General features: G+C 40.8%; 1 protein-coding gene across 3 annotated transcripts in view; it reads right to left on the bottom strand.

The window, feature by feature from the left end:
* znf608 (zinc finger protein 608) overlaps positions 1–12,627 on the bottom strand; it is a 79,241-nt gene extending 66,614 nt beyond the window's left edge. The window contains exon 1 of one of the 3 annotated variants that reach the window (XM_085179925.1): positions 11,465–12,627. In XM_085179925.1, coding sequence (XP_085036051.1) covers positions 11,465–12,379 — 915 coding nt within the window. In that variant the 5' untranslated portion in view covers positions 12,380–12,627. The remainder of the gene's footprint in view (positions 1–11,464) is intronic. The other 2 variants (XM_085179924.1, XM_085179923.1) reach the window with 2 other exon arrangements.
* Between the last annotated feature and the right edge of the window lie 1,629 nt (positions 12,628–14,256).

The following is a 14,256-nucleotide window of genomic DNA, read 5'->3' as shown; positions in this document are numbered from 1 at the left end:
ATTTTGGTTGTTCTGCAGTTTCCCTAAAGCGGTGCGCTATCAATCAGACCATTTGATGTGTACTAATGCAGTAAATTTAATTCTTGTTCATTACTTTTGTGCAGAAGCCGCTATCATGCCTTTTTTTCCCCCTTTAGGCATGTACTTCTACTTATTGTCAGTCTGCTTCGTCTCTGCTCTTTGTTATGCCTCTTCTCACACACAGCAGTCATTCACCACCAAACACACACACCCAGTTAAACAAAAAGATGAGGCGAAAAATTAGTACCCTGTCTCTGCAAATGCACATTTGCATTACGCTCGAATTCAAAATTAACCCAACACACACAAACACCCCCATTCTCTCTTTCTCTGATGATGATGGTGTAGCTGTTCTGCACACATTCATGAAATTCTGTATGTGCTGCATGTACCTGCACACATTGTTGGTTATATGCAGGGATGCCTACATAAAACTAGAGTCAGGTAGATTAAATGAAATACAAATCCCATCCTGCAAGTCAAAAATGACCTTGACTGGTGTCCTGATCACTCTGACCACTGCCCATATTAAACACATTAACCAAAGCTAATTTTCATAGCCAGAGCAATGTCAACAAATATTTAAAAGAATTAAAATGTTGTCTTTTGCGTTTTCCCACCCAGAATTCAGCGTTAATGCCATCCTTTCCACACAAAGACTTTATTGGGTCGCCCATTTATTTCTTGTGAGTCTGTAGTCCAAGATGGTATCGCTGTAGTCCATCAGCTCACTGCGGCAGCTGATAATCTTTCTATTTATTGTCAAGTGTTACTTAATAAGTCATTGGAAAAGGTGTGGTTTCATGTCTTTTAATGCCCACCAACATGTGTACCCCAACGCTGTGGGAAATGATGGATTTCTGTTTGTAATGCTTTAAACACTGACGTTGTTTTACACAGACATCTTTTTATATCAGTGTTTCCTCCTTGTAACATTCCCGGAATAAAACTCAAGAGTTTAACAGCTGTGAATTTTAGTCTTTGCACATTTTAGCAAACACGTGTCAGATCCCTGGTGGTTTGTCCTCCCACCCTTTAGAAATCCACATCAAGACTTCACAATCAGACATTTCGTGCCTTTAGAAAACATGTTCAGTCTTTTGGAAAGACATCTGGCTGGCTGTTAGACAACTATGTGTCCATGCTGGCTCCAGCCAATATTCTTTGAAAAAGGAAGGATAAACAACATCAAAGCTCTGCTGATTATCAACCTCGGGTGAAAACTGGACACATACTGTATGACGCAAGTTTGAATCCTGCTGAGAGCTGGTGACCTTTATGTGATGATAAATAAAAAAAGCAGGGCCCATCATAAAGTCCGGTCAGTGATCAGCAGAGGGTAAAGAAATGCTAATAAATATTTGAGACGATTAATTTAATTATCCAATAAAAGTGAATATTTTTATTTAGTGCTATATAACTGTCACTAGTGAAAAAACGACAGATTCTCTCTTTGTATCACACTGTAACACTTCCAGTCCTCATTAACACCTTTTCCCCCCTTTTTAGCATCATTAGCGCCTTACAGGTGTAAGGTGGTGAACCTGCACAGCTGCTGCTCAGTTTTATCTTTTCCATGCTGATAGTTAAAAGATGTTCCAAGCTCTAGAAGCGATCTATTTGATTTAAAATCTACTTTAGCTATTCTCTTGGTTTAACCACTCAAACGGAATCCTCAGAAGAGAAAATGTTGAAACAATGTTACGTTAAAGCGAAAGTCACTAAGACAGCATAGGGAGGAGGTCGGGGTAGACCAAGGGCTAATAAAACACTGGCCTTAAATGCTTCGTAAACTTTTTCGAGAAAAGACAGAAAATAACCCCTTGATACTAAAAACAATCAGCAGTTAGAGCTTTTATTTGCACAAAAAGTACCACAATTTACAGTGGCTTGCAAAAGTATTCGGACCCCTTTTCCACATTTTGTCACATTACAGCCACAAACATGAATCAATTTTATTGGAATTCCACGTGAAAGACCAACACAAAGTGGTGCACACGTGAGAAGTGGAACGAAAATCATACATGATTCCAAACATTTTTTACAAATGAATAACTGAAAAGTGGGGTGTGTGTAATTATTCAGATTTTATCATAGTCTCAACGTTTTGTTGTGTTTTAGAGTTTCATTGTCATTCTGGTTCTATTATTGTAGGTCTGTACCTTACAATATAAAGTGCATTGAGGCAGCTGCTGTTGTGATTCACTCTGTGTGCCTTCTGTCTCATCCATGATGTTGTGTCTTTGTCTTCCCATAATTCATGCTCTATAATGCTGCATTTCCTTGTGTTGGTTGCCAGTTTGTGTTTTGTGTTCACCAGCTCATCTTTGTTTTCCTCTTGTGGATTTTTGTATTCAGTTTTTTGTTTTGAGTTTGATATTTCATCGCTCACAATTTATTTGCTCATCCAGTCTTTGGGTCCTCACTCCTCCCCTGACACATTTTTAACATGTAGGCAATTTTCCTAAACTTAACCAAGTAGTTTTTAGCAACTTAATCTAACCCGATTAGAAGAAAAATACCACAAAAAGAAAAAGCACATACAAATGATAAATTAAAATATATAGAAAACCTCAGTCCCACCTAACAGACACTGCATTCAGCTGTCAGGCCACCTTGTAACTTATTCCATCACCAGCCCTCCAAATGGCAACTCTGTTAGTCTCAAAACTAAATCATTAAATCTCAGCGTCCAGTATTTCAGTGTTTTTGAGTATCTGTGGGACACAACCTGGCACAACTTCAGTGTTTTGCATTAAAGGAAAAAACAAACCATTAACCTGGTGTCAAGCTAATTCACAAAGGATTGTGGAAGAGACAGAACAAAAGGATAAAAAATCTTTTTTTTTTAAATTAACTAGTATTATTTTCAAAAAGCTAATAAGGAGGATAATGATACAGATAATAAGAATAACAGTGCTCTGGGGTAACACAAGAGTTCTCTCTATGCACAATGCAAAAAAAGAGCAAGAAGGATAATGCATAATGTTTGGTATCAGGAAAAGCAAGAAATAATATGCTTCCAAGTAATAATTTATTTAAGAATAAACCATTTTCCTCTCACGTATGACCTGAGAGGAAAATGCAATATAAAGCAGTCATGTGTTCACAGCACATACATATCAGTTTGTGGAATGTGGCTAAACAAACAAATTTCAAAAAAGGTAAAAATATTGCACAATATAAGAATAAATATAAGCAATACATATTTGATGGGCATATAGCTATATAGCTGTTCTATTGTACAGAATGAGAATATTGTTATGTTGTTGATATGAGAGAGCATTTGTCTGCACAGGTACACAGATGTGTGTTTATACATATGTACATATATATAGTTACCAATTGGATTAAGAAATTGTTGGCAAACTTTGGGGCAGGTCTGGATAAGCCGCTGCTTCTTCCTGCTCCTTTTCAAACACCTTTTGTTTTTGTTTTACAGATAATTTTGCTGGAATTCTTTTATGTTTATTTTCCATTTCCTATATATAAATATAAATATATAGAAAGGGTTGTGGATGATGATCGATGATGGTCAAACTTGCTGTATGTGGACGTGATGAATGTGTTAGTAGAAGTACGTGTTTAGAGCCAGCAAATATTATGACGTGGTACGGTTTACCAGTTAAGGTCGGTTGAATCATTCATCGTTGTACGTCACTGCATCGACATCTCTTCATGCTAGAAGTGAGAATAAAAACTAAACTATGTGTTACTGAGCACACTGTGTGTTTTGTAAAGTGGATAGTAGAACTCAACGTCCTCCCTGCCAACAAAAGAATGATTGGCCTACGGGCAGACTGCCCAGCCCTACTAACAAAACCTTTTCCTTTAGAGTCGTTTGCTTTCACCTCTCCCAAAAAGCTCAGGATCCCTTACAGTATAATACAGTTTAAGCTGAAATGATAGGAAAAGGTTTCATGTTTAATAAAAGCATGATGTTTAGTGAGAAAAATCAAGATTACGATTACTGACCAGAATAATCATGGTTATGATTTTACAGCCTTAATGCAACCTATTTAATAAAATGTATGCCACAGCTGAAAATGTAATACATTCATTGTCATCATGAAAGCTTTCAGGCAGTGAAACACGGCACAATAGTTTTATTTGTCAGAAAAACACTTATCAAGCGTCTCAGCCTATTATCCTTCATAATCACTCACTCTTAAAGGTGCAGTTTTGGAGGATTTCAGCTTAAAACGCTGAAAACTTAAAAAGCCAAGTAAGTGCGTAATGGACCCGTAAAAAGCTGGCTGGGCAAAGCGATCTGGTTATTTGTACACGGATGAGAAAGAAGAAATGGTGCATTAAAGAGGAACATTGCCCTACATTGGCCTCTCCTCATCACTCTCCTCATCATGCTTGCTTCGCTTGCTTTGGATCAGCTGTTTACATGCGACACTACAACTCCTCCTGAATAAACTAAACACTGTCAACGTCATCACGGAGACCAAGCCTGCACAAACCTGTTAAAACCCACCAGGTAAACGTGACGACTCAAAAGCTGCGACTACAGCACAACGGGAAATGATGCTTCTGAAAAAAGAAAATGGAATATCCGGATATTGGCGGGTGCGTTGATGCTGCTGCTGCAAGGTGATCAGAATTCAATATTAGGCGATAGGATCCGTCAGGAGCCGAGTGTTTTTGTTTCATCCTCATTCAGCCTGCAGGGATCCAGACTGACAGACAGATAGTGATAGCAGAGCAGCCGCTGTCATTCACAGAGAAACTCAAGTGCATCTTATTGTCATGCAGATGACAGCCTGAGCCTCAGCAGCAGCAGCAGAACTGCTTTTATTTCTGCCAGTGTGGCTAGATCAGATTTATATTTTAGCGAGAGGGTAGCTTCTTGAAGGTAAATTGGAGCATTTTTCTGCAAGAATTTTTGCTATGATACGGTCTCGGTTAGTCAGTCTGTCGCTCACAAAATTCAGTACAACATATCTGCTCCACCAAGGAAGAATCACGTTTCTGCAGTTTCCTTGCGCTCTCATCGTGGTGTTAAGTCTATCATTAGCCATTTCTGGGTCCAAATGCTCTTTCAGTTCCCGCAAGCAAACAATTGTGAAACAGCTTAACTCCAAAACGTTAATGCATTATGAGGTTTAGCAGAGCCGGAATAAGTAGTAAGTTAGCTAGCTGGATGACATCTAAAGATGTGAGGTAGTAGCATGCCAATAGTTTCAGAAAAAGCAAAAAGCAAAGCAGCTCAGCTATAACTGTGAGAGTAAAGAAGCCGCTCTCAAAAGCGTTGGTGAAGTGTTAAATTGTTTGTGATCAAACTTCATGCTGAGCGTCTCAATTGGGCAGAGACAAATGCTATAGTATGGCAGCAAATAGACATAAAAAGCAGACCAAATTTCTGCCTGGAGAATATCTGCGATGAGACCATCCACAAAACAGGATTAGTCATCAATATGATGCTGTATGGTTTAGATTTCTTCCAAAGTCTCAGACAACCTGAGAGGGATTCTTTTCTAAAGGATTCAAATATTTGGGCTGTCATGGTTTTTAAACCTTTGTTTAACAATATGTTATATAAAATGAGTGCTAATAAAAAGCTGGAGAGGTTTGGACTCTCAGCTTAGTAGTTTCTGGAGACTTTGTGCTGATTTTCTTTTTTTAATGACAGGAAGAATAGCCATAAATTTTGGCATTTATGTTCCCTTCAGGATGATGAGTAAAAGTGATCATTTGATGGTTAATGTTTCTCTAACATCACATCAAAATTGGCAATTGATTATCAAAGTAATACTTTAGTTTATGATCACTTAGCTCTGAATGGAATCTTGTTTCTACCAGCTATTGCAGTTTTTAAGAGTGGTGGATGCTAATAAGCATTATAGACATTATAAACCAGCGGTCCCCAACCCCCGGGCCTCGGACCGGTACCGGTCCGTGAGTCGTTTGGTACCGGGCCACGAGAGTTGAAGCTCAGGTGTGAAATGTATGGTTTTAAGGGTTTTTATCAGTTTTCAGCGTTATTTTGTTATTGTTTTTATCGTTTACTCGGTTTTCCTTGGTCTTTTCACGTAAATTTTCTTTTTTTCGGTACCGGTGTTGTGCCAAAAAGTGATTGTCTGCCAAAAACTGATTTCCAATGTTTCTGTGTATTTGTTATGTGTAATATCTTTACGTATGTTCGTAAATAGACTTCGGTGAACAGGGTTTACAAAGGGGTTATATAGAGAATTAAAAAAATTTCCGTTTTTCAAGTATCTTTACAACTCTGTGCTATTGTACTTACATTATAACCAATCCGGTCCTTTATCCCTACATAAAATATTTTTACAGAACTATTGTAATATTTGCTGGCATTTCTGCTGTTCTCTTGGCCAACTTACTCTTACTAAAGACATTTTTAATGTTAATGAGATTTTTTTTAACTGCATAAATAAAGGTTATATAAAAGTCACTGCCAAAAACTGATTGCGGCTTCTACCTTGTTACAAGAATGTTGTTTGTGGCTCAAGATGACTTTATGTCATCCATGAGGGATGCATTTGACATCTGTTTCATATATTATAGCCCAACAAGTTACTTATAGCAATTTAAATACGAGCAATCAGTTTTTGGCAAATACCGGAAATCAGTTTTTGGCAGACAATCACTTTTTGGCACAACACCGGTACTAGTTTTGTTTTGTTGTATTTATCCGCGACACCTTAAAGGCCGGTCCATGAAAATATTGTCGGGCGTAAACCGGTCCGTGGCGCAAAAAAGGTTGGAGACCGCTGTTATAGACCAATCATTTTCTGGACTCTGTACTTTGGAACCTCAACATTGTCGTGTAGACCACAACCATGTTAGGATGTTTGGAGACAAAAGTGACTACTGGACAGAGAGTGAAGTGTTAAGCTAACTAGCAATGTGCATTCTTATATACCTGCTAATTAGTAAGCTAAGAAAAAGACTAAAAAAAATACTAGAATCCTACACCCTAAAACTGAATTAAAAACATCATGTACAATATGTTTGTAAAATTAAGCAGACAACAAGCTCTATTATTGATCAGACAGTTGCATAAAGAAGCATAAACATGAGCAGGAGGTCCAGTAGAGTCACTGGTGGATGGGACATCTACCAGATAGCTATTAGCTACAGCTCCCTGTGTCTGCAGCCACATATTAATCAACCCTACCTTAAAGCCTTATAAATAACTTTTCTCCAGTGTAGTTGTTATGAAAAGTGTCAGGTTTGTATCTAATAGATTACTGCATAACTACACATGACAAAGGTTTAGGAAATCCGCTCATGTTTCGTTTGTCTGAAAGAAAAACGAAAATATCAGTTGCTATGTTAGAATATTGAACTTTGAAAAATTCTCAGAAAAAACCTCCAGGATATTCAGCCAGCTCTAAATTGGAGAAGAGAAAATAAAATACTAAATTAATTAAATCTTCAGCAATACTCATATTTCAAAAACAAGTTTAAAAGAAGGCTCTTCAGTACTGTCACCATTCATAATGTATGGTTCTGTATAATCTTCTTCCATTTGACTGTAGTTCATTAGCTCTATGCATAAGTACAAGCTCTTCCATGTACGCACTGTTTCCACAGTTGTTCTCGTCAGCAGGGCGTAACTATTTAATCCAATTTTGATTCCATTTAAATTAGATGCATCATACATCATTCATTCTCATTGTGCCTCCATTAATTTTAACCAGATTAACTTCCAAAAGGTGCAGCAGCCCAAAAATCTGTGTTTGGTTCCAGAGTAATAATTAAACACCAAGTCTCGAGATACTGGAGACATTTGATTTGAAGGCTAAACTTAAAAGCCGCAGATGTCAAAAGCTCAGTTTGTGGGGCTCAAGTGAGGGAAACATGTCAGAGCAGGAGGACTGCAGTGAATGAAACTGGATATTTCTGCAGTGGCTGTGGTGTTTTTTTGTTCGGCTTTAAATTCATATGCAAAGACCATGATGACACCGAAGCTAGTGGTGCATTCATCCACTGAGGTGTAGGAAGGGTTCATGTAGACGACATTAAGGGGAAAACCGTCAGTCATCTGTCATACAGCTGTGAGAACACATGTTAGTTATATTTTAATGAATAATTGCATTTGAGCTTTGCAGACACCCTTGAAACTCTTGTGCAATCAGTCTGTAATCCCTTAAGCACCTTTAGCTTAATTTGTGAAATTTTCACCTGGGTGAAATTTTTTTTTACTTCTTCTTAATCAAAACTGTAAAATAGTACATAAATGACAGCTTGTTCATATCATTAGAAGGCCGCTGAATTTACACAAGACTCACAAAGGAATCCATCATGTCAGACTTGAAGCTTAGTTCAGTATCTATAGGCTGTACGTGTGGCCCACTGCTGTGTTGGTGTCGGATAAGAGGGTGGAACTTTATAGGGCAGCAAACTGCATCCACAAACTGTATGGATGCAAAGCAAAGACACAAATATCTGCTGAGAAGTACTGCTGGAAGTATCAGACTAATAAAATTGCATTCCCAAAACAAAACATAAAGCAATTATTGGAAACCTCACAGCAGGCTTCAAAAATGATTCCAAAGGCACCAACCACACAAATGCAGTCAAGAAGTCCAGTCCAGTGACTCAAATAATCAGAAGTGAGGCCTGACAGACAGCTAGTAGACACAGCCACCTGTGTCAGCACATCTGCCAGTCATATAGTCCATGTCCCTAACTTTTAACCTTAACAAAACCCAAATGTATGACCCATAGGCTGTTTTCTGAAGGGGGAAGTTATCCATAGAAGCTGACACCGGTTTTTGTATCAGGCTGTGAATGTGTGTTTTTTGGGTTCATTTTCAAATGAAAGTCAATGAGGGCATGGATTGTTTCGGAGCAAGCCTCAAGTGGCCATTAATGGTACTGTAGTTTTTAGCACTTGTGTTGACATTATTTTCCAGTCCTAGAAAAATGAAGTCAGTTCAAATGAGGAACTCCTGGGTGACATCACTACAGTCATGTTATTCTATATGTTATTGCCACCATTAGCGTCTAGTAGGACCAGAAGCTATGTTCTTATCTTATGATTGACAAGTCACACCATCAAAAATGCACAATCATAATTAAATTTACTTTGGTCCAATTCAGTTCAACTCAAGGTGCTTTATATTATAAGGCAAAGACAGAGAAAATAATACAGGGAAAACTCCAATAAACACTTAGCGACAGTGGGAAGGAAAAACTCCCTTTTAACAGGATGAAACCTCCAGCCGAAGCACACGCAGAACAGTGAAAATGCTCTGCTCAATGCTTCAGTAACAGGACTTTGCGAACTTATGTGTGACCTCACAGTGGCTATGTCCATCTTTACATACAGTTTGGCTGCACACTCTTCACATCCCATTCCCAGTGAGCGTGATCTGCATTGGCCCCACCTTACAACCTGCAGGACTCAAAGGATCCGGTGCCAGCAGAGGTCCAATGGCCCTGCCCCGACAGGTCAGACGTGCTTAATGATATGACTAATTTGTGCATAGTGTGACTTTCTCATTTCCCTGATTCTCTAAAGCAGATGTGGAGAGTGCAAACTCAGGATGACCCACAGAGACCCATTCGTGGAAATAAACTTGATTGATTTCCATTATAATATCAAATTAGCCCAATTTTCAGGGTTTTAGCCTCTCTATAATCAAAGGACACCCAACAGTTGCCGAGTGGAGTCCAGATTCTTGTTAACAGGAAATGACTTACAGCCTCCACAGATTGTGTGTGTGTGTGTGTGTGTGTGTGTGTGTGTGTGTGTGTGTGTGTGTGTGTGTGTGTGTGTGTGTGTGTGTGTGTGTGTGTTTCACTGCTGAATGGGAATCCTTCAGATCAACAAATAAACAAAGCAGCCAGTGCAGACCAGCGTTCCTCCTGTCAACAGCATCTGCCAGCAGCAGGAGGAAGCTTCAGTTTTTCCTGCCTCATAAAGCTGATCCTGCATGTATGTTTCTAAAAAACTAATAAAAAAACACCTTCTGGAGATACTCCATCTGCTTCTTTTGTGTGTCTTTGTCTTTAAGTGCATGTCCTCTGCTGTTACATCCCATTCCTCCCTCTCTATCAGACATCTCTGTCCCCATCTTACCTTTCCACCCATCCCTCCATCTCCTCTCTGCTGGATGACTTATTCAAAACCCTCCAAAAAATGATTTCCCAACCATTCCCGCTAGGTCGCTGTACCGGCTCGGGAGTGGCTCATTAAACCTCAGCAATCCGACCTGTCAACCCGCAGTATTTACGCCTTATTTTAAAAGGATGTGACCCTCGCTCTAAAGCCTGATTATATTTGATATCCTGAGTGTCTTCCTGAATGAATTAAGCAAACAAAAAGGAGGATGTCAAGGCAAGGCTAATTTTTATTCTGTGTTTTCCTAAGTTGGTGGTGCACCCGGGAAGGATTATTTAAAACCAGTACTTTCAGGTAAAATGAATGAACTTCTTCAAGCTCTATCCATCACATTTGACAGCTGGTGCGACGTGCAGGCTTTATCTTGAGGTGACCACTGAAATTCAAGTTGATTTAGATAAAGCTTTACAATAGCTGCCTAGAAGCTGCCAGACTTAAAGACATGCTTCTGGAAGGTTAAATTAAGCCTTCTTTATCTTATACTATGCCTTTTCTTTAACCAGTTGTTTTAGCCCCTCCCCCTTTAAGACAACTTTCAACCGATTGGCTGCATTTCAGAAACAGAAGGTGAGTTGTGCTTGTGTGCCTAAATCAGTGGTATTAAGGACCCTTCTTTATGACATCATGCAGAAACAGTAAAACAAAGTATCTTAAATGCAGCATTTATAGCTCTTGGCTCACAGGAGCTACTTGTAAACACAGTGATGTCATTATCTGAAACTTTTGCATATAAGCAGTCAACACCTGACAGATATAGTGAAAAGCATAATAAGTCCACTTGAATGAAATAATGTGACTTTGTTGTTGCTCTCACCATGATGGACAATGACATTTGCCATTTTGTTATATTACAGCATCACATTTTAATTCCCTTTACTGCTGAGTTCTTGATGCACATGCCTTCTCCTCTAATCTCCAGGAAAAACAAGGAGCACTGGATTAAATGGCTCTAGAAAGAGGAGGAGGAGGAGGATGGAGATGGAGGACACACTGCTGCTGCTGCTGCTGCTTCCTCCCTCCTCCTCCTCCTTTTTTCTTCATCTTCCCTCCAAAAAGAAAAAGGAAATCTCAGCCTGGTAAACATCAACACAGACACAGAGAGCGGGAACAATGACACCAGCTGGGCAACAACAATGGCAAATAAATATCATGTGGCAGCATTTAACCATTCTGAGTGTCTGCTGCTCCTTTGTGGCCTCTACACCTGCATCTGACTGACCGCCTCCCTCCTTTTATTTCCGCGTTAGGCTAAATTAAAGGCAGCTTCCTGCAGGTGTGCTTCTTCTTTTGTTGCCGTGTTGCATTGTTGTTTCCCCCCCCAGACAATAAAAGCAGGCTCACCTTCTCGGCTCCTCTGTGCTTCTTGGCGGCCGGCGTGTCGTCCTGCTGCCGTCTCACAACAATAGCGCCGGTTTTAACTCCACACTCCAGCGCGGTTTTCCCGGTGCTGACGGCGGCGGCACCGTTACTATTGTTGTTATTGTTTACGTTGCTGATATCTCCCGGGAGCCTGGAGTCCGGAGCGGCGCACAGGCAGTGTCCGGAGCCGTCGCGGCACAGATGATGCTCGGGAGCGGGCAGGGCGGACGACGGGAGGAAGACGGAGGGAGGAGGTGGAGGAGGAGGAGACGAGCCATCACCACCGGGCTTCTCCTTCCTCGTTCGGGCAGGAGGAGCAGCGGCGTCCCTCTCCCTGTCTCGCTCCCTCTTCCAGCCCCGGATCATGTTCTTCCCCTTTCTCTCCTCCTTTCCTTTGGCGCATGACGCAGAAGGAGCGGTCAGTTCGGAGACTCCGTTCCCGCCGCCACCGTCCGTCTCTCTGCTGACGGCTGAAATCATCTCCAGACCTTCTCCAGCGACGCTGCGTCCTTGAGCCTCCCGACGCTGTTGCTGCTGCTGCTGCTTGCCGATCCCGAAGCACGCTTCTCCGCCGCCTCGCACCACGACAGCAGCCGCTGATGAGTGATCCGCCGAAGCCGCCTCCGGTTCCTCCCGTCCCTCCCGGCCGACTCCTTTACGCTTAAGAGCGGATCTCCTCGGCTCCGACCCGCCGCCGCCAGGTGTCCGGGTCTGGAGCGAGGGCAGGGCCGCGTGTCTGTCGGCTGAGCCAGCGGCACTGAAGGAAGAGGAGGAGGAGGAGGTGATGGAGACAGAGGAGGAGGAAGAGGAGGAGAAGGCGGCGGTGTGGTTGGGTGACAGCTCCTTGCAGTCTGTCAGCAGCCCTCCATTCTCCCCAGCTCTCAGGAAACGGTTCATCTCCTCGTTTCCTTGTCTCCTTTGTCGATCTCCACAATAATCAGCATGCAAGTCATTGTCAGAGCGCCAGCCAGCCGCAGTGTGGCGGAGAGCACCGGAGCATCAGGCCCGCTCCTTCACAAACTACCACACAGACTGAATGACAGCTCACAATATCTGAAGCTGTCATCACCCGCAGCACAGTAAAACACGATAATCACAAATAACACTTATGTTTTCATAAAATAATATAAACAATACGAATAAAGTTCATAAAGTCACATTTGGAAGGTTTATTTCAATCCCAACAATAAAATGCCCCAGTAATATATGAATATGTAGCATATTACTGTTTATTTTCAAAGAGAGAATAGATGGTTTTGTTTTCCTTCGACTGTGAATGCCTCTTCCCAATGTCTCAGATGCCACTTAATTACTGTCAGAAAATGCAACTAGTTGGCCGCAGGAGGGCGCTGCCGTGTTTGTTTTATAGTTTATGCATCAGCTCAAGTGTCAGTGATTGCATGCCCACTAAATTCCAGCTCGATGTCTTTGTTCTTGGACTGCTATCGCTGCTTTGCATGATTCCGTTATTTAAACTTCAAAGAAAATTTGAATTGCTGTTGAATTCAGTGACTACAAAGATGATGACAGAGTATAACTTAGTGCAGTTATGACAGTTTAAAAAAGAAAACACTTTTTAAGGCAAATATCAGTATTTTTTAAGCTGTTTTTATCAAAACTGGCCAGTGTTTCTGTATGTTCAGCTTTTATGTATGAAATTAAAGTTTATTATTAGAGACTGCTTTAGCAGAGCTGCCCAAATTATTGCTTGGTTGCATTTTGAGACTGTTGCTAAGTTATTCTTGTTAACTTTTTAAAATTACACTTTTTATCTTCATTCTCTTTCTGAAATAACCCCCCTTTTTTCAGCTTCTGCCTCTTTACAGCCACTCTCTCTTTAAGGTAACATTCCTCTAATTGGCTGCCCTTCACAAACAGGCCCAAACAATGGCCTTTAACAATGACCATGTTAAAGAAAACCCTCTCTGCTTGACATCACACAGACCTACGATTAGAAAAAAATTACTGAAATTGAGTGTTTAGAGCAGTGAAGCCTAAGCCTTTGACTTTCTTTTGCATAAACATACCTTGCTATTTGAAGCTTCTGCCCAAATGCTGTTTACTGTCACCACAGTTGAAAACATATGTACCCGAGTTTAACAGTAAATCTGTTACAGTGCACCAGATAACCTTCAGTTAAGGTTGCATGATTCCAGGCCACGTTGCAAGAGCACAATGAAAACTAGCAAAGATAAGAGCTCTGCAGCTCTGCAGCGAGCAGAGTGATCTAATCACATGCACACTAAGCACAAATAGACTCATGGTAAGCACAGAAAAGCCTTTGTAATCATGGGAAATGGTGCAAGAGACACATAATTAACTAGAACTTTCTAATTTATAAGAAGCAGAAACTGTGATAATCTTTATGGGATGTGTGAGGCAGTGTTAACAGCGTGTCAGGAGGATGAGTATTTGTATGTTAGGTGTGTGGTGTTGTGTGGTGCAAAAACTAAAATAACCAAGCCACAGCCAACTAAACAAATAGCACAACGCTGGGTGAGTGGAGAGAGAGCGTACACGCTCCTGGGAGACTGTCCAGGTGTTTCCAATTGCTATGATTAACTATGCTTCTAGAAACCTGCAAGGCAGCACAGAGGGACAAACAGGCGGAAACACACAGCAGACCTGGCCAGGACAGAAGACCCTTCACACCACCAAGAGACTCTATTAGAGACCTTAATCAGATAGTTTAAGATTACCACAAAGAAATGTGAAACTCTGAAGGGAAGGCTTAAAATGCCCTTAAATATATATATATAAAATATATATATATA

The sequence above is a fragment of the Neolamprologus multifasciatus genome, chromosome 12 (assembly GCF_963576455.1).
Source record: "Neolamprologus multifasciatus chromosome 12, fNeoMul1.2, whole genome shotgun sequence".
NCBI lineage: Eukaryota > Metazoa > Chordata > Actinopteri > Cichliformes > Cichlidae > Neolamprologus > Neolamprologus multifasciatus.
This window is presented reverse-complemented; position numbering and strand designations above follow the sequence as displayed.